This window comes from Astatotilapia calliptera, chromosome 12, assembly GCF_964374335.1.
Source record: "Astatotilapia calliptera chromosome 12, fAstCal68.1, whole genome shotgun sequence".
NCBI lineage: Eukaryota > Metazoa > Chordata > Actinopteri > Cichliformes > Cichlidae > Astatotilapia > Astatotilapia calliptera.
The window spans coordinates 29,906,615-29,926,562 of NC_137433.1; the positions used below are offsets into that span (position 1 = coordinate 29,906,615).

The 19,948-nt window shown below is 39.3% G+C and overlaps 1 protein-coding gene across 1 annotated transcript in view; it reads left to right on the top strand.

Annotated features, from left to right (window-relative positions):
• Positions 1-2,400: 2,400 nt before the first annotated feature.
• The window catches only part of tmem8b (transmembrane protein 8B), a 36,104-nt gene continuing 18,556 nt past the window's right edge, over positions 2,401-19,948 (top strand). Inside the window, exons 1-6 of the mRNA XM_026187552.2 lie at positions 2,401-2,589; positions 7,056-7,245; positions 7,981-8,188; positions 10,522-10,655; positions 11,252-11,520; positions 16,271-16,653. Coding sequence (XP_026043337.1) covers positions 2,505-2,589; positions 7,056-7,245; positions 7,981-8,188; positions 10,522-10,655; positions 11,252-11,520; positions 16,271-16,653 — 1,269 coding nt within the window. The 5' untranslated portion in view covers positions 2,401-2,504. The remainder of the gene's footprint in view (positions 2,590-7,055; positions 7,246-7,980; positions 8,189-10,521; positions 10,656-11,251; positions 11,521-16,270; positions 16,654-19,948) is intronic.

Consider the following 19,948-nt stretch of genomic DNA (forward strand, 5'->3'; position numbering starts at 1 on the left):
AGCGCACAGCAAAAGAGTTTCACACAAGTGTTCTTAAAAAATAAAAACTATGAAATGCTCAAGCATGTGCCTGGCCTGGATCAGAATACCTCTGTAGTAGAAAGTAGAGAAATGTAGAATAACAATTCTCTCTGGAAAAGACAGACTCAACTATTTCTCTCCAGGAGCTTCTATAATGTTTGTGTCTTTCACAATAAAAAGGATTGAGAGTGTTATTAAAAAATAAATAAGTATTAGCTTTAAATTTCCACAATGAAAGGTGTAGTGACTTTTGTTGGATTGAATTCATCCTGTGAGGTCTGTTAATGCAGTTACTGCAAGGTGATCCAGTTTTGACTCACTTCACATGTAAGTGATACATAAGTGGTACAGGTGTGCACTCGCTTTTGTTGAAGCTGTTTATTTACAGCCTTAGTGATCTTTCCTACTGACTTGAACTACTTTTAATTACAGTAGCAATTAAACTTATGAAACGTTTTGCCTCTGAGGATGTGAGCTTCTCCTAGGATTCAAAGGAATAAGAGGTAGTTGGGATAATTTCCAAGACAGAGGCAGATTTTTCATGACCTGGCCACTGGCAGCACTGATTTAGATAACCATAAGCATATACTTTCCTGTGTCTCTTTTGTGTGAGTGCTGTGCATCTTGTCTGTGCCCGTGTGCTAAATCGAGTCTGTGTATAGAGCGCCTTCACAAACAAAATGCATTGAAAGAGCTAAAGAATTAAAGGCCGGCTTTAAAAGAGGCAGTTTCAGTCAGTCGCAGTGAAACAGAACAGTACCTTAGTTGAATATTGTGGTACCTCATAGAGAGGCCGGCCATACACAGTGGGTTGCCATGCGTGGGTCGTGGTATCTAGGGAGTCTGGCAATCTTTCGAACTTTGACGAAGGCTTCAGAGTAAACTATGGCTGCAGCAGACACTGCACTGAATCATAGCAACAAACCAAAGATTTAAATTTTTTTATTTATTTATTATTTGCTGCATTGTTCCATCGCCACATGAAAGTAATTATAAGAAACCACATTTGCATAGCATATCTTACACCTCTGCACTCAGTTTTTACTTAGATTGTAGTTTGAATACAATCTTCAACTAAAGAATATGTAACTATTTAGCTCTCTGCTCCTCCACAATCACTATTACTTCAGGTTCCAGTGTTGAATTTGTTTGTTTCTCGCCCACCTTGTTCTGTAACATAGTCAAGCCTTTGACTTTTATTTGGTCAAGGATAAGAAGAAAGTGGATTTCTCTGTTTTAGATCAGTGAAATGTCAAACTATGCCAGCTACCTGATGTAAAAAAGCAAATATTTGTTTTGTGTACTAGTCATAAATGAATTTAGACAAAATTCAGCTACTCTGTACTCTATAGTTTGCTGCTTAAATTAAACCCTAGGCAATTTAACTGGCACCCATCCTGTGTGTTGGATTTATTAAAGTCTTTGTGAGTTAGTGTTAGATGAGTAGAGTTACATCTTGTTGGGCACATCAGTAACATTCTTTTGACATTCTTACCCTCCACACATTTTCTTTTAGCTCAGCTCTAGTGCTTTAGTTTAATGTTTCATTGATGACAGATCAATTATACTCAATCCCAATAAATCAGCTGGGACACTTATGATTCATGTCACCCCATGGCCTAGAAATAAAAATCTGAGTCATTCTTAATGGCAGTGTCCTGGTGGTAGCATGATGATTGTCTGACAAACACGTCACCCGATGACCACGTGATCCTTAAAATGAAAAATTCAAACTCCTCAAGTATATTTTGTGTATTCATTCACTTTTAAATGTTTTTCACTGGATAAATGTAATGACTCATTGTCCACTTGTGCTTTGTTAACTGTGGTTTGACTGCTTTTATATTTGAGGCCCAAATTGAGCCCACTATGAATCATTAAAATAAATCCTTTTAGCCTTTCATTTTATTTATGCTCACGTAATATGTTATATTTTAAGGAGTATGTATATTGCTAGTTTTTTAAAACTAGACTGACACGTGGAGTTGCTGCACTTTTACTTTTTTTTTAGTCTAACAGAAACCCAAATTAGTTGCTTTGAATTTATTAATCGCTGGAAATCGTATTTTATTAGTTTTGAGGCTTGTGCACGACCACATAAGATGAAGTCTTCCATTCCTCCAAAGTACCAACTTTGTGTCCTGGGTCCTGGCAGAAGAGGCTGCAGGCTCGAGGGGCAGCTGCAGCCTCACACCTCACTCGTGCCCGTGTCGGGTGGCCAGGACGGCGAAGTGTGAATCCTTGTGGTGCAATCTACGTCTGCACTATCGCCGGACTGACAGGGCCGGAGGTCCAATGAAATAAGTCGACATATTGAGGTTGTCAAATCAAAGCCAAAGAGGAGGCGCTGTCCCGTCGTCGTCTGAATGACGTCATGCACAAACAGCTGGTCGTTGGCAAATATCTGAAAAAATGTAGACCAGCAGAGCGTCTGAGAACTGCACTCGGGCTGGAGCCCCTCACAAAATATTCTGCTTTTAACGATGTGGCAACTGGAGCGCCTGGGCTCAGGATGTAGCCCTCCGAGGCTCCTCTTGCTTGTTTACACCTATCTCTGCGCTGTTGGAGGTGAGTTTCCATTCAGTGAGTGTTTGATTCGCGGAGCTGTTCCTTTTGTCGGGGTGCTGAAATCCTCCCAGCAGCGGCGGCAGCATCTCATCCTGTCTCTGGCTTCAATTCAGTCTCCGAAACATCCACAGCTGCTGCTTTCAGTCTCGGCCACTGACAAAACGGTTTTCCTGAACACGGACCTGCTTCGGTTACGTTACGTATGGGGAAGGATGCTGCTAATTATGGCTCACAATGCACTGAGTGAAGCTCCTATAGGTTGTAGGCTACGATACGGAGGTCTAAATGTGGTCACAAGAAAACCGATCAGTCCGGACGTGTTGACTCTTGTTACCTTTCATTTGTTCTCGTTTTGCGGAGACGTGAAGGCTCAAAGCCAAGTTAGTGCACGCTGGCACGGCTGACTACAAAATGTGACCATAGTAATGGGATAAAGGGAAAGGTTAAGTCAAACCTTCTTGTTTCCCGTCTTAAATTTAACCTGCTTTGATAGGAGATGAGGACTAAACTGGTTTAACTGGATAATGGGACAATTTTGAAGTTGACTTTTGTAAAATCAAGTTGTTTTTAGGTTTTTAAATGTATGAAAAGTGCAGCATGCTCTCATTATTTCTCTCTATCTGTTTCCTTAAAAAAGAAGAACCTAAGCGTATCCTCCTTGATTTGTTTTCTTTTTTTAAATGTCTATCCATGAAAATTTCTTTGCTGCTTCAAGACTGAGGTGTGCAACAAAAATCTGATAACAATGAATCCATACCTACAGCACAGACTGTACTGGCTGTGGCCACTAAGGACCATACAGGTCTGTCTGACTTGTTGCTGTTTTGCTTTATCAATTCTAGTAACTCATTCGACATATTTGGCTTTAGACAGAAAGCCCAGTTTACCCACTTTACCCTTCCCCCCTGCTTTCTTGGATATATCTCAGTAAAACAGAGACAACAGAGAATTAGAGCTTATTCTTTACCATAAAATAATTTATGTTAACCCACTTGATTGCCAGGCAGATTGTGCATGTTTAGATGTGTATGAATTGTTAATGTTTAATATCTCTGGTGTCTGCATCTCCCATTGTGGAAGTGGAAGGTCCAGTAATCTTTACGGCTGCGTGTTATCTTCGAGGCGTTTGTTTCTGTAGGTGGATGTGAGGAGGATGGAGGAGAGAATAGTGTTGACTCAAAATTTGACTTTATCGCTGGCCAGTATTAAATTTGGTGTCATTTAGTGGCTCTTGTTCCAGATGGTTGATCTTTAGCAGCTGTTTTTTTTTTTTTTGAGAGATTTTAAAATCTGCTAGAGGAGGAGGAATTTCGAAAAGCAGCAATTACTTTTTGCTGTTCCAAAAAATAAAGTTTAAAGACAGCCCAGCTAAGTATTAATGGATAAATCCCATGTTGAGATGACAAAAAGCAGGATTATGTCTATATTAAGCCTCTAACAGAGTAAAACAGTGGTAGGGAGGTGCTCATTGAAGAGATTATTGAATCCAGAACCACACTATGAGAAAGCCTGTAAGCACTCGGCTGCCTTTATCTTCAAATGAAACGTCTTTATTTGGCTGGCAAACAAACAAGCATATTTAGATATTTTGGCATGTTTACACCTTCAGACTTAAGTGAAGTCTCTGTGCGTGGCTGCTGGAGTGTCACCGAGCCCGGAGCTTTTCACGCGTAGCTTGAAAATAGATATGTCAGTTCATTATTCTAATTTTCTGTATTCATTTTGTCACAACAACCTCAGATCTTGAGATCTCGACGTGTTTGACACGTAGCCTGTCTTGTCAATTAAGTGTGACGGTAACCACCTCTGTATAGCTTGCACATTAGAGAGCATTGGAAATCACAACTATAAAAATGTAAACGCGAGGCTGTGACAGTTGCCAAAGAAATGCACCCTGTTTCAGGATATTCAGTACTTGCAAGACACTGATGCAATTAACACGTGTAAGCAAAATCAAGCCTTAAATATTAACTTGTGATAAAAATGATGATTAAAAGCTATGCTTAGGAAAAACGATTTTTTAAAATCCTTTGGCTATAAACCCCTCTAAGATTTTAGTTTGTGCCAGTAAAGAGGCAAAATGACAATAAGCAAAGGTTTTTAAAAAGGAAGAGTTTGATTTTCTTAGTTCCCTCTACCATCTCTTGACCCACTGTGACAGCCCTGACCCTCTGTTAGTGATCTAGAGACTGTGTGAAGGTGTATTTTTGATGATGAATGGTGGCTTTCATGTACCTTAGATTATGACACCTGGAAAAAGTGACGATTAGCAATTAATTCTGATTTAAGGATTCCTCTTGAATAGCGTAATCACCATTCACAGTCCTACTTCTAGATGTGCTTCTTTTTTTAAACCTCTTTCTGACCGATCCACTGTAACTACACTTTTTGTGGGCTTAGCTGCAATCTGTAAATGGAAAGAAAAAATCATGTCTGTTTCTTTCTAATCAGCCAAGCAGTGACTGTAGGCTTACTGCAGACTCCAGCACTGTTAGCGCCAAACTCACCCTTTTGAGTTATAGCACTTCAGGCTGTGACCCCAGTCACAGTCTGTTAATGAAAGGGCAAAGAAGAATCTTAATGTAAAGAAGGCTCACATATACCAGAGATAACAGTCCAGCAAAAGGCTGGAATGAGGCTCAAATAAAGACCTGGAGCTTTGTATGGGATTAGGATTTCACTCTTGACAGCAAACCACTTCATTCTTCTCAGTTTCGGCTTCCGTAGTACATCTTTAGTATTCAAGGTTGCCTCCATAGGTGAGTGGATAATGTCGTGGGGGGAGAAAAGAACAGAAAAGAGCTGTTTTGCTCCTTTTACGCAAACATAAGAAAGTATTGCGCATTCAAGACAACCTATTTCTTTACACGTCTGCACCTCATTGCCTTTTCACTCGTTTTATTTATCATTTTTTGTTTTGTTTTGTTTTGTTATTTTACTGTCATCATTTTTAGATTCACTGTATTCTGAAAACAGTGGTGTGAAATTATTTATATTTTTGTACAAATTGTAGGTGAGACAAAAAGAAAACCCAAACAATGTCACCACAGGTATTGCAATTTTAATGGCTGACACGCAGAAAGCGAATGCGCCACAAGTGGAAGCATTTTCCTCCAGTGAAACATCAAAGTGCCACCGCATTATTCCCGTAATAATCTGCTGCCTTCTTTTCTACCTACTTGAGTTTATATTTATGATAACGCCTCGCCTAAAAGACGCTTTATGTTCTAGTGTAGCAATTAAGTGACTTGCACACAATTTCCCCCATTTTTTGCCCACCCGCTGGCTGTGCTTGATGCCAGCCCAGCTCATGTAGGTAATGTGGCAGATTACACCTGCTGCTTGTCTGCTGCATTTATATGGAGAGGCTTTGGTGGGTGTAATCCAAGGATTTGACATTATGCAGGACGCGAGTGAGCCTGCATATATCCGTCTCCCGCAGCTTCTTTTGAAGGAGTTAAAAGTCTTTGATCACATATTTTGATTATTTACCTCTTAAAGAAATAATTTGCTGCCTCTGAGGTGAAACTCTGTAAGTCATTACAGCGAGTCACCTTAAAACTGCTCTCTAGTCACAGCAGTGATAGTACAGGCATATTGGGAAATGTTCATAATTAAATATTTATTCTTTGTAAGCAACAGCTTTAATCATGATTCAATGCTTTCAACGATGTTGATATTGGTCTGTTAGTGAGATGGTTGTTCCAAGCACACAGCTTTCCTAATTGAGATGTGCTGACAGTTATTTCATGGGCTACCATAAATGTCCGTGGAGCTATAGATACACTGAATACATGAACATACAAATAAATCCAGGGTTGTTTCCAGCTTAGCGGTCATACTACACTGTGCAACACATTTAATAAATTATAATAGTACACTCTGCAGTCCTTCTGTAGTATGTAGCATGCAGTATGGATGTCATTTTTAGTTTTAAGTTTCCCAGCTACAACCATGAGTCAAAGCATATGGGATGTTCAGTCAGTTGAGTCAAAGTTTCTCTTCCTCAAACCAACCACTGCACTTCAGAGTAAAGCAAAGCACCCGCCTGTCTTGTCTATCTTTTCATTGCAACTTTGCTTCAAGATTTATAGGACGTTGTTACTTTAAAGTAATAGTGGCAGTAAAACTGTTTTCCACCCTGTGATATAGTGCCCTGCATTGGACACTACATCACTTTGATCACCTGACTTTTCATATAATACCATTATTAGGTCACGTTTTTATTTTCTTGCAACTTCCATTAACCTCAGCTATAGTTTGTATGCATTGAAAAGAAATGTTACCAGATCAAATTGGTAACATTCTAAACTAATCTGGTAACATGCCAAACATGATGCGTACATCAGTATGTTGAAAGTGACTTTTAGTTGTGACAAAGCAGAGTAATGGCTCGATAAGGCTTAAAGGCTATCCACCATCACAAATATTTTTGGGACACATTCCTCTTATTCTCTTCCCTGCAGATTGCCTTTTTGTGACTGAATACTTCACCCGTACGCCTCGTAAGCTGAGTGCTTTCAACTCCTTCGCCAGTGTGGAACTGTTCCACTTCAATGTGCCTGACGACACCATGATGGCCGTATGGAATCTCATCACCTTCAAGGAGCAAGGGGGCACGTTTGGAGACAGCTGCCCGAACCGCAATGTGACTGTGTAAGACACCGAGTTTGGCTTAACACTGTTCTGTTGTTGTTCTCCAACTGAAGTGTTCTTCTTCTCCAGCTGATTATAAGCATCTTAAATACATTTAGAAAAATAAGGGGTTATAGCCTACACGCAAGGAGAAACTGTGAAGCCGTTAGCTGTATGAAGCTTTATGTATTTTTGTCAGTCTCCTGTGTCTCAGTGATATAGCGTCTGAAATAATGGATGCGCTTGTTCCATTCAGATATGAAGAGCTTATTATTAATGTTCTGTATCTGAAACGGTACCAGCTGTGAGTGTGTGTGTGTGTTTGTCATACAGAAACATGGCCTTGGAATCACTTGCTCTAGCAGAAACCAGAACAAAGACCATTTTGAGTGCTTTGGCAGGTGTTTATATGCCTGTCTGTCTGGATTGTCAGTGTGGTGGTGTCATAACTGTGCGCGATACAGTCAATGCTCTACAGGTGCATAGCTGAGATCAAAAGAAAGGTCAAAGATGGATATGTGCTGAATAAATTAACTCCTTGCTTGAAACATCTTTGTCTGGTGTATAAATATATAATATTTTTGAAGACGTGTGGTCTGAGAACTTGTTGCTGTGATTCTTATTTGTGTATAGGATGCCAGCTGTACTTCTGCTGTTAGCTGTTCCCATGGATAACTTTAATATTTAGCAGATGTTCTTGTTGTTTATGACAGTATTAGGCCTAAGGAGGCTGAACTGTGGCTTTGTGATTAATAGGTACTTCAGGTCCGGGGCTCCTCCAGTAATCAACCCCCTGTTCACCCGCTTCCCTCGGGATACAGTCATCCCAGGGTCCTTTGCTGTGACTCTGACCTGGACTCTTCCAAACCGTACAACAGGAGCATTCAACGTGACCAGCCCTCTCCCTGGAGACTGGTTCCTGGCGGCACATTTACCTAAGGATGAAGGCAAGATCTCAGTCAAGGTGAGCCTGCACATTTATCACAAATAAACACCAGAATTCCTACAGCTTTACTGAAAACAAATACTCGGAATGAATCTCTCTTACTACTGAACCACTAGACCAATATTGCCAGCGTTACATCCACGCTGTGAAAAATAGAAACCCCTCTGCACCCAGCATCAGTTGTTTAGAGCTGTAAATGAAAAGACTGCATCATGTTTGTGTTACACATCATTCACCACTTATGACTGGTAAAATGTAAGCTTATTTGTGTCAGAGTGTTATGTATCATAACTCTAATGATATCTAAATCATTTTCTTCATGCTTGCTTAACTCCCCTTTGTGACGGGAAAAAAAATAAATTAAATAAAAATGATTTAAGTGATCCTTGGCATTAGTATTCCAGTATGTACTGCAGAACCTAAAGAGGCTGAACAGTGTCAGAGAGTTTTTCTTCATCTCATCGTGTTCTCCTATTTGGCTGCATAAACACCTGCTGATTTCCATTTCAGGGAATTTATGTGTCACTGGCATGGTGTTCACTTGTGCTTTGTGGTTTCCACTGACTGGCAAAAGTGCACCTGAAATACACAACAATCAAAAATATAATCAGAACTTGCCAGCAGCATCACATATACAGAAGAATTGGTTTGTTTTGGGGGATTTGGGGATATAAGCCACCATGGCTCAAATGTGACCAGCTTCCAATGACACACTCTGTAGATGGAAATAACAAACCTTTTAAAATTTTGCTTTCTGAAGCAATTTTCTAGCAACTAAGATGTTTTTCCTTAGAAAATAGACACAATTGGAAGCAATGCAAGCAGAAAAGGGAGATGTGCGACGCATTTATAACTATCTCAGTTTAATACCAATCTTAAGAGTAAGTAAGGATTTAGCAACTGAAAACAGAGTCAAAGGGAATAACTGCATTTGCTGAAATGTCCTTTATTGCAAATAGAATATGCTACTCTTTACAGAGCAAAATTGGAGTTCTGTAATACCCTTTTTATATGTCTCTGTAGAGCGCACTGGATGCCCTTGAGCATTTTTATAAACGCAGGGCTAATATTGTGAAGAGGTACATTTGTAAAACGTTCTTTTAAACTTAAACAGGTAGTTGTGGTACCTATACAAGATAAAAACGTGAGTGCAAATGAAAAAAAAATGAAAAGAAAACAAGTCAGCAAAAGTTCCCTAATAAGGTACAAGCCACGGTCTACTTGCTAACAAACCTCTAGGCCAATGCTACACCTTTTCCAAGGAAAGGGGACAGCTTTCTGCTTATCTCTGTGATGCCAGTGGCAAACCGTTGTATTTGACACCTTGGGATGAGAATGTGTTGACAGGTACTATGTCCTGTCAATTCAGTGCAGCAGCAATACAACAATACTTACTGCTGACTCAAATACAATAGCATACAATTGAACAGAGTTGAGAACACAAGCTCTAAAAGGTTTTTGTTTTTTTGCAGCTCTCCATGTATACCTGATAAACTTTGACATACTGTATATTCCAAAGTGAACCTTAAAATTACATCGTCTCGGTGGGCAGCTGTGACTGAAGGAGCTAAAATAATGCATTTAGACAGGGTTTCATTAGGGAGGTTTAGTGCTTTATGGCTCTAATGGAGTTTTAGAGGCTTTAACATCTTGCCAAGAGTGAAATTCTGTGGAAAATGAATGGATGCCCACATCGCTTTTGGTATGAAGAAGGTCAAATGTAAAGCTATTGAACATCAAAACCGTTTGGGCTCACAGTGTAAAACCATTTGCTCTCAAAAGCCCACGTTGGTTGAGCTTTTATTCAAGCACAAGGTGCATGTGCATGTCCAAGCGACAGGCTGTAATAAATCAAAGGGTCACCCCAGCAGCTTCCAGACTAATGACATGCCACAGTAATTGTGACTCGAGAGCAGGAGGGGTCAATGATCAGTTGACAGAAACGAAGGGCCTAATTTGGCATTCACACCTGTCCTGTTGAATCAGGTGCAAAAGGCTTCTCTTCATTTTACAAACAAATTTTACAGCACATCATGTGTAGAAACTAATGCACGGTCTCTTGGCTCTAAATCAGTCTGTCTACTCGGCTCATCTCACAAAGTAATGCACATCAAGCATTAATGGTTCAGAACAACACAAGTGAAATAGTGGGTGCATGTTACGCTGTGTGGCAGGGAGGGGGAGGACGGAATGATATTAATCCAGGAGGCTGACAGGCTTAATGCACACAGTCCATTAGGAATTTTCAGTCGGTCTGAATGATATCTAATCTCCTCTTTACCAGCTTTTAAAAAAATTGGTGAGTTAACCACAAAAATACAATCTGAACAACTGCTGCTTTATCTTTGTAGGGTCTGTCTGAGGAATGCCAGTATCTGTTCCAGCCTCAGCTCATTGTTCAGAGGCTGATTGGGATTTCAGTACTTTACCCTGGATACTTCATTGACCAGATGATCCCAGTCCATAATAGATCTGCACTTTATAAGTAAGTCACCTACGTGGGCTCCTAGAAACCTGACAGGGGCTTGACTTTGAGAAAAGACACCAGGAGAAAATTGCGTTTTATTTTTATTTTTTGCAGCATAACACTTCCCCAGCCTAATCCTTCATCTGCCTCTTAAGTTATGTTTTTTTAATGTATCTTGCAATTTCATTTTAAAAGGTGCAATTCCTGTGTGTGATTAGTTTGCACACCTTTATCAACTTCACCTACTTTGAGTCTTTTGAGTGGAATAATAAGATTTTGCTTCCAAGGTTAATCTTCAGTTTTTTTCATGGTCTTCGCGATGGAGCCTAAAGGAAGGAGAGCTGCTATTATGAGTGCTGCATAAATGATGTGAAGGGACTATAATACTATATATATTTTTATTGAAGCCTTATCTTAATTTTCTCATGATAAAATATATAGTATATAGATTTAACATAGAAGCCTTTGCAGAATAGATGTGATACACAACATTCAACAAATCTAAAAGACAATTATTTCAATGAAGCTGACTTACATTATGTTTACTCAGTAGAGGTCTACATTTTATTGTGTGGTATAATGCCTAAAACATGTGTTTATGTGTGCCTGTGCAGAGTGTTCATCCCCAATTATATATCAAAGGTGAAGGTTCAGCTGGTAAACTGCAGCACCAAGAACAAGAGTAGTGACAGTTGTCCCGTGGTGCTGAAGATAAGAGCGCGGGCACCGCCAGTGCATAACTCAAGTGCCCTCGACTGCAGGGAGTGGAACCTTTGTGAATTAGTCACCCTTGTACCTGCCTGGGAGCAATGGTATTATATCCTGGTGGAGAGATATCTAAGTAACTCTGACGTCTACTTCCGCATCGGGGTGCAGGTCACAGGTGAGTGTGATGCTTTTTTGCCATATTTTCTGGCTAATGTTAATTTCAGTTGTTTGTAGCAAATTTGTGTTCTTTATTTATATCAGAATAAACACATTATAAACACATAAATAATCATTTCAATTACAATTACAATCATTTCAATAAGCTTCAGACCTGAAGTTAAAAAGTCATAAAGTCAGAATATGGACTTTGTTGGTTAATATTACATAACTTTCACTGCTATTTGCTTCTGGTCATTCAGATAGATCAGTAAAGCCTGATTTAGACTTCTGCAGGAAATCTGTTGTAACTTACAACATAGCTGGAAACCCCTTTTAATCTTATGAAAAATGTAACTACATGTGTATATTATGGTACAGGTCAATACATCTCACAACAACTAAATGGCTTGGTAGGTTACATCGCAAGGTTAAGAAGCGTTTCCTGTTACGTCATAAGTTACAAGGCAGATTTCCCACAGACGTCTGGGGGAAATCTGCCTTTAGACAGTGACCGTTTATAATGTTGCAACTGAGGTTTGACTGAGATTAGACTTTTCGTTTTAAATCAGGGGTTTTAATAATAACACTGCATTAACCATAAACGAATTACCATATAGACATTTTTTAAATTAATATTCCTTTGCGTAGTCACTCCTTTTTATGGATTTAAAAATAATTGGACAGCTGACTGATAAGGAGTGTCATGGCCAGGTAAAACCCAAATCCGCATTAATTCCCTGTAAATTAAGAAGATACAAGGTCTGTACTTGAATTGGTATTTGCACTTGGTAGATGCTCACAGAGCTCCTTATGTGATCCAAAGACATGTTGAAGTAGTCAGCAACTTCAGTGAGGCGATCGTGGCTCAAGAGTTGGGCGTTCGCCTTGTAATCGGAAGGTTGCCGGTTCGAGCCCCGGCTTGGACAGTCTCGGTCGTTGTGTCCTTGGGCAAGACACTTCACCCGTTGCCTACTGGTGGTGGTCAGAGGGCCCGGTGGCGCCAGTGTCCGGCAGCCTCGCCTCTGTCAGTGCGCCCCAGGGTGGCTGTGGCTACAATGTAGCTTGCCATCACCAGTGTGTGAATGTGTGTGTGAATGGGTGGATGACTGGATATGTAAAGCGCTTTGGGGTCCTTAGGGACTAGTAAAGCGCTATATAAATACAGACCATTTACCATTCAAAAGATAGGTTATCTCAGTATGGGAACGCTCAAGAATAGAAAAGCCACAATAGACTTAACTCAAAGATATCTTAAAAAGCCAGTCCAGTTCGGGACCAGTATTCTTTATACAAATCAAACTACTAGCGGAGTGATGGCAGGAGAAGAGTATGGAGAAGGAAAGGGAGCGCTTATGATCAAAGCATGCCGCATCATCTGTCAAGTATGGTAGAGCCAATTTGATGGCATAGGCATGCATGGGTACCAGTGGAACTGGGTCAGTGCAGTATTTTGATGATGAGAAGTAGTCGAGCAAATTCTGAAGTGTATAGTGATATAGCTTTTGTTTTGTTTTTTCATGGGATTCAGTCAAATGCTGCAAAACTGAAGTGATCCACAGAGGGATATTGACTCAGAACATACTACAAACTAACCCAAGAGCTTCTAAAAACAAAGAAATGTAATGTTCTTAAATAGCCGTAACATTCCCCTGATTTCAGCCCAGTTGAACATGCTTTTAAGTAAAGACAACAGATGGCAGAAAGGACTACAAAAGCAGCTCTAATGAAGCATCTGAAGATGGGGATGGTGCTCTGCTGTGAATGGAGACACAGACAGCTGCAGACAGAGTAGTTGTTCCTGTTATACCTTTTTCAGGTCCACTTAAGAGGGAACATGCACAGGTGTAACATAGTTCCTCCTCGGTTTCAGATTCAGTACATTCATCAATGATAAATTATTTCCATCCAAATTTGAATAAAGTCTTTAATGTCTGTCATTATATTAATTTAGATATTAAAAGATCAAAAAATTTATAAAATGGTTATAACAAAACACATATATTCTTTCTTCTTTTAGAGAATTTCATCATTAAGCTGTATTTTTTATCTGGATTTTAAACTTATGAAAGTAAAATATTGCAAACCAATATTAGTTTTATATTTAATAACCTGGTTTATCTATTGTGTTTAATTGGACAAGTGCTGGAAAAGCAATTGCAAAGAATAAAAAAAGTGCGCTGTAAATGACATAAAAAAATATTGAGTTAGATTAAACTAAAAATTGAGATGCTGATTTAAAAACAAAAACAAAAAAACAAACCTCTTACCTTCTGTTTTGCCTAAATTTCATGATTTGACCTTTATAGATATGGAGATTTAAAATTAATAAATAAAAAATGTATTCTGTTTAAATTTACATTTACATTTTAAAGTGAAGACATCTTTGTGCATTAGTGTTATAGATTGATTTAAATTACCCTTTAATGTTTAATGACACGGCATATTCAGCGCCTGTTGTGATTGTGATTTGGAGATCTATAAATGAACTGAAGGTTTTTCACACTGTGAGGTTTTTGAATTAAACTATTTTACCAATTTTGCCAATTAAAGTATTTTACTGCTTTACTAGATGTTTATCTGTTGGATTTCTCTTTTTTCTTATTATCTGCAGATAAATTGCGGTGTTTATCCATGAGCAGTTTGTCTGCAATTTTATTTATTTTTCTTCCTGCTGCTTTAAAAGACCAAGCTTGGGTGGTTTACCTCATAAATTAGGCCAAACAAAAGCTCAGAGTGGATCTCTGCAGCATGCCATATCAAGTATTCAAAGGTATGCAGTCAAAGTATAGAGGATTATGGCTTTCAGATGCACATAAAAGACTAAATCTTGGCTGTTCTACTCTTATCTAAGCACAAATCAGAAAATGTTTTTCAAAGACTGTCCAAAATGCTCATGCATCTGACAGTTTATGTTTGATGGGATAAGGGATGCCAGACACAGTCAGATCATCAAGAGGCTTCTTCAAGAAAAGACTGGAACCCAAACTGAGGTGATTCGTGCAGGATTGCTAAGAGGCAAATGATACCATCCTTAAGTGCTACATGCTGTTTTTGGGTTGTGGAGAACCGAGATACTCTTTATGCTCCCTCAATGGGGATAGCTCACAAATCTGTGGGACGTCCACTTCCATGTAGCGATCCCCTCCCTTTGCTCGGCACTGTACAGTGCACTTTGTTACTATGGCAACACAGACACTAATTATTCACACTCTGTCTCTCCTCCTGTCTGCCAGGCAGATCTTACTTGACCTTTTGTGGATTTAAATTGGAGAACAGCTCAGGTTGAGGGAGGAGACCATCTGGAGTCCTCACCTTTCTTTCTGTTATTGGTTATTGTTGTTATGAGCTGTCTCAGAAATATGTGCCCATAGTTGAATTTGGTCCAATTTACAGGTGTCACGGTCGCTAGTAATACAAAGTGTGATAAAACTAGGTTGCACTTTATTATTTATTGTTGCTGTTTATAAAGCATTTCATCACTGCAGCTTTTCTGTCCTCAGCAGACAACTGAACAGGGTTCATGTGTTATGCTCTAAATCAAAGGGGGGAAAGCCGCCCACACAAATACAGTACAGTACTTATTGTGTATATACATTTAGTCTTGCCTCTCAGCAACCATTTTTGTTGGATAAGAGCAACTGCCCATCTAAATGAATGAAAAGAGACTTTAATAAGAGACTTTTACTTTAATTGTAGTGGTCACCAAGACCTAAATATACATCAATATGGAAGGTTTACAGCTTAATTTAAAAACCTACTCGATTTCAGGACTGAATAAATACAATGCGAATACACATCTTAGATACAGAAAGCCAAGAAAAACAAAAGGTGGACTTATCTATATCATCACAGAAATAAGTTAATATGTCTGCCACCACACAGCCGAACGTATCATGATCTGTATTGTGTATGATGTGATTGGTTAACATGTCTTCTGGTTTAATTACTGGTTGGCTCTTTTTGAGACAGATGGGTGACATTTGCCTCTTCTTCTATAGATTTTTCTATAGATTTTTTTCAGGATTCTTCAAGTGCTCCATCTTTGTCCTCCGTCTACGAGGCTTTACAGATTTTACACAAATGTTACCTGCAGCTGCAGTATTCAGTATTTTTAGGCGTTCTCCACCTGCCTGTACGGACATCAAAATACTTCAAACCCTTTCGAGACAATAATATGCAAACGAGGTTGAGCTAAAAAGCCTTTGAAATCCTTTCCCCTTGGGGACTGTTGGTATTGGATGATACTTTGCCATTCGACATCAGTGACCATTTTGCATTGATTTTCTATGTGTTGGTGGAAAACATACAGTCTACAATCAAGTTAGAGGCAATCCACAGCACTGAATCTTGTTGTATATGTTCTGGAAGCCAGCTGAACTAAATAATTAGGTTTCAGTTCCATTAATATAGTGCCAAACAACAACATGGTTTACTCTGGGTGCTTTACATATATGTCAAGACCTTAAAGAAAACCCATTAATCCCCATTAATGAAATGCTTTCTGTGAGAAAAAAACCCACCTTCTAACAGACAGAGTTTTTAACAGCAGGGTGGGCGGCTGCCTTGGTGATCAGTCGGGGGTCACAAGAGAGCAGAGAGAGAATAAATGATATTGAGGAACAATAGCAAACAATAAACACTGCCTGTAAGCACGGATCTAAAACACAGAGCTCCAGCTCAAACATTTATAGAGACTCTGTTGCTTATAGTGCATATAAGTGCAAATTAAATAACAGCATTGTTTTGACTTTTTTTTTCCTGAACAGATTGCTCCAAACCCAGTTTGTTGAAAGACCAAGCACAACCCAGCTCCTCGATGAACATGCCTCAGTCTTTTGGAACAGCGATGGGTTTCTCCTTATCTGATACACTGTTAATGGCAGCCCTGCCAAGCCTGTCCCAGAACAGCAGTCACCTGCACACCTCAGAAGACAGCATCATTTACCTTGCACCGACTGCAGACACTAACAAGTGCTGGCCGATCCGTCCTACTCTGCGCAATGAGCTGGACACTTTTTCTGTGCACTTCTACGTCTTCTTCGGTCCAAATATATCGATTCCACCGGACAGGGCAGCCGTGTTCGCCGTCAACCTAATGCCCGTTTTAGACAGTGGAGGAGTCCTAAACATGGAGCTCAAACTCAACATGGTGAGGTTTACAGATGATACAACTATTGTTTCTTTCATAATTTCTCGCAGTATTTGTAAAATTGCGAGGCACTGTTAGCTCATCAAATCAGTATTATCATCCTGGTCCAAGGAAGGGATTTGGCCCAAGATGCTGGACAGTGCTCTGGCACCACTCTCACCCTTCGCTTGCTGTATCCTGTGCAGGGATCAGATTGTTATCAGAAAAGTAAATTTGCAACAGTCATAGAGGAGAAAATCAGCAGCTAGCAAGGGTGAATAACTGGGCTCACAAAGTGCCTGGCTGAGCGCGCCTGCTAAATATGGATGCACGTATGGTCATAGACTTTGCTGTGGGAACTGAAAAAGTTCACAATGAAACAGGCGCCAGTGTTTGGGCTTGTGGCATATGTCTCTAATTGAGAGCAAACAAAATGCAAAAATCAGCCAAGCAGGATTTAATATGTTTGTGTTGATCTGTCCTTCAGATAGTAATGGCATTAGGAATGCACCTGCATTGGCTCTGGAGGTCTACAGGGAGCCAGAAACTGGAGAGCTACAGGCTGGCAGATGGACTTTTAAACATTTTACTTCTAATGGAGAGAAAGCCAGCCAGTGTTGAGACAGCAACAAGATGAAGCACAAAACACTAACAGATAGCTTTGATTGTTTACTTCTAAGGAACATCCTGACAGTTTGGGAAGTATTGCTTAAAATATCGGGTCTATCTCCCCACATTTAAAGATAGAGTAAAAATACTGGTAAACAAAATGTGTTGCCCACAGTACCAGTGATTTAGCACAAAAGATATAAACAGTAGGAAATGTCAGACATTAAAAAAGATGAAAAAGAGCATTTGCAGCAGCAGACTTGAATTTAACACTAAATCTATTACGCTCTAGGTTTAATAGACAAGATAAGTCAATTAATGAGGAAATTAATGTCAGATTAATCATAAATGAAAGTAAACCCTATGTGTAGTGCCCCCTCCCCCCCGTACAATCCTGTCCTCACAGGTTTGAAATTGTCCAAATGCAGCTTATATACTGTTTCTCACCGCTTCAAGACTTTATAATAAGCCAGACTACACATCCATCATCTCTACTGAACACACGCACACACAGATGAAATTAATGATCGATCTTCTCATCTAACCCCCGGTAAGAAAGCAAACAGCCTTCTTTCCAAGATTGTCAGAGAAAATTTTTAAAGGAAATGAAAATAATTGACGGTAATTCATTTAACAGTGTATCAATGGAGTTTGGGATTGCTGTGGCTGCTGTCACCACCCACAAAGGCTACGTGAGCCCCTTGGCTTTCTCCATGGTGTGCCCATTTTCACCTGTTTACTGTATCTGTCCTTTATCTTGCAGCAGAACCTCTTTTTGTATTTATCGGTGCTATCTTTGCAGTAGCAAAGTGTTTTCCCTGACCCCTTTCACCCTCCATTCAACACCCCGGTATACTCCCAAGTGTGTGCTGTTGGTTAATTTTAACTGGGTGCGCACTGCAGATGTCACAAAGACAGTATGCTGGGATGAAACCTGGTTGGTGTGATAGTTGTATGAGCCGTTAGATGTATTCTTCAGAGAGACTGTCATGCTATATTATTCTATGAACAGATTTAACCCCCCTCGGCGATGATCTGTCACTTGCTTGTCACAGGCGCAGAATCCAGTCAGCCGCTGCCTGTGGGGGACTCTGGCAGATTTGCAGGGCTTTAGGAGACAATAGCTGGACCTGCTTGTCTGCCTTGCATCACTCTCTGTGCAAAAGTGTGAAAGGAATGCATATGGCTTTTATTCCCACTGATGCCTCACCTGGCAGTTGATCAGTTTAAGTTTACCTTTGGTAAGGCTCACGCAGAAAAGAAATTAGAAACAGTGTAATGAGCGCATATTCATGAATGCTTTGGCTAACCCTTATGCACTAGTACTTTTGTCACAGTAATAAACTGTTTTGGCAGCATAAAAGTGTTTGGGGGAGTAGATTAAAAAATAAATAAGTGTGATACATGAAAAATAATGCTTACATATTATACTAGGTCCTAATAGCTAAACAGCCAGGGACAAACAATAAATATGTTTTTTTAAAACTATATTAATTTCTTATGTTCATTTTTCTATTTGTAAGTTTATGTTCACATCCAGTATTTCCACGGCCATTTATTTTCATATTTTTAATCAGCCAGTGAAAACTAGGCGCTTTTATCGCAGAGTTGTGCAACACCATCTGTCATTATCACACAGGAGAGGTGTGATATTGAATGCTAAAATAAATATTGATTAAAACAATAATTTTAAAAATCTTCATAAATATATAATTAAACATATGCACAATAAATAATGAATCTAAAGAAATGTAATATTTTTCACATCTTAATTGTGCACTACGTGTATCTTTTATTCAAAATAATAAACTTGGATTGATACCAATAAATAAATTACAAAAAAACCCCCCAAACTAATAAAACTTCTGTTGCTTTTGCTAAGCAGCATTCATGTGGTCAGAGGCTGAAACATGTGCTTTAAAAGATATCCAGATAGCAGATATATTATTGATTAAAATTAAAACCCATCACAGAGATTGGAGTTTGGTTTAATTAGTTTGGGCACTGGAATATGGAGGCAGTATATACAGCACATGACAGCTTGTCCATGTTCTTGCATCAGTTGGCATTATCTACTGCCTGGCACATGTCATCAGCATAACTTCTATTAAACTCAGCAAAGCAAAAACATGTCAGTATACAACATAGACAAACTGGCATTCATCAAACCTTTTTTTTCTCCTCTATTTTAGCAATCAGAGTTGATGCATCAGGGCTGTCGAAGTGATCCTTTTAAAGATTTTCCACAGTAGTTTTCTTCAGTCTTTAACCTTGAGCCTTACTTTGCTGGTAGATAGCACCCCTGATTGAATTATGGGTCTGCCACTCACATTCACCAATCATAACTAACATCTGCATAATGGATCGGGCATATAAATCCTAACATTAAACATGATTAATATAGCAATGCTCACAATCATATTACAAAAGGCTTTACGAGTAAAGCCAGTAAATAAAAAAAACATACAAAATCAACATTAGAATTCCAGACATGAATGTGTTCTTAAAGCAGAACAAGAATAGAATATTATTAACAACACATCACATAATGCCCTGACAGCTAAAGCTATTTTAAGAAGTGATTGAAATCCTTTTAGAAATTCTGGGTTCTGGACAGAAATGATGCAGTGTGCTGAGAAAGCCAGCATCCACGCTGAAGGGAAATTATTTCAGACAGATTTGAGAGACAGAATGAGCCTCAAAAGTT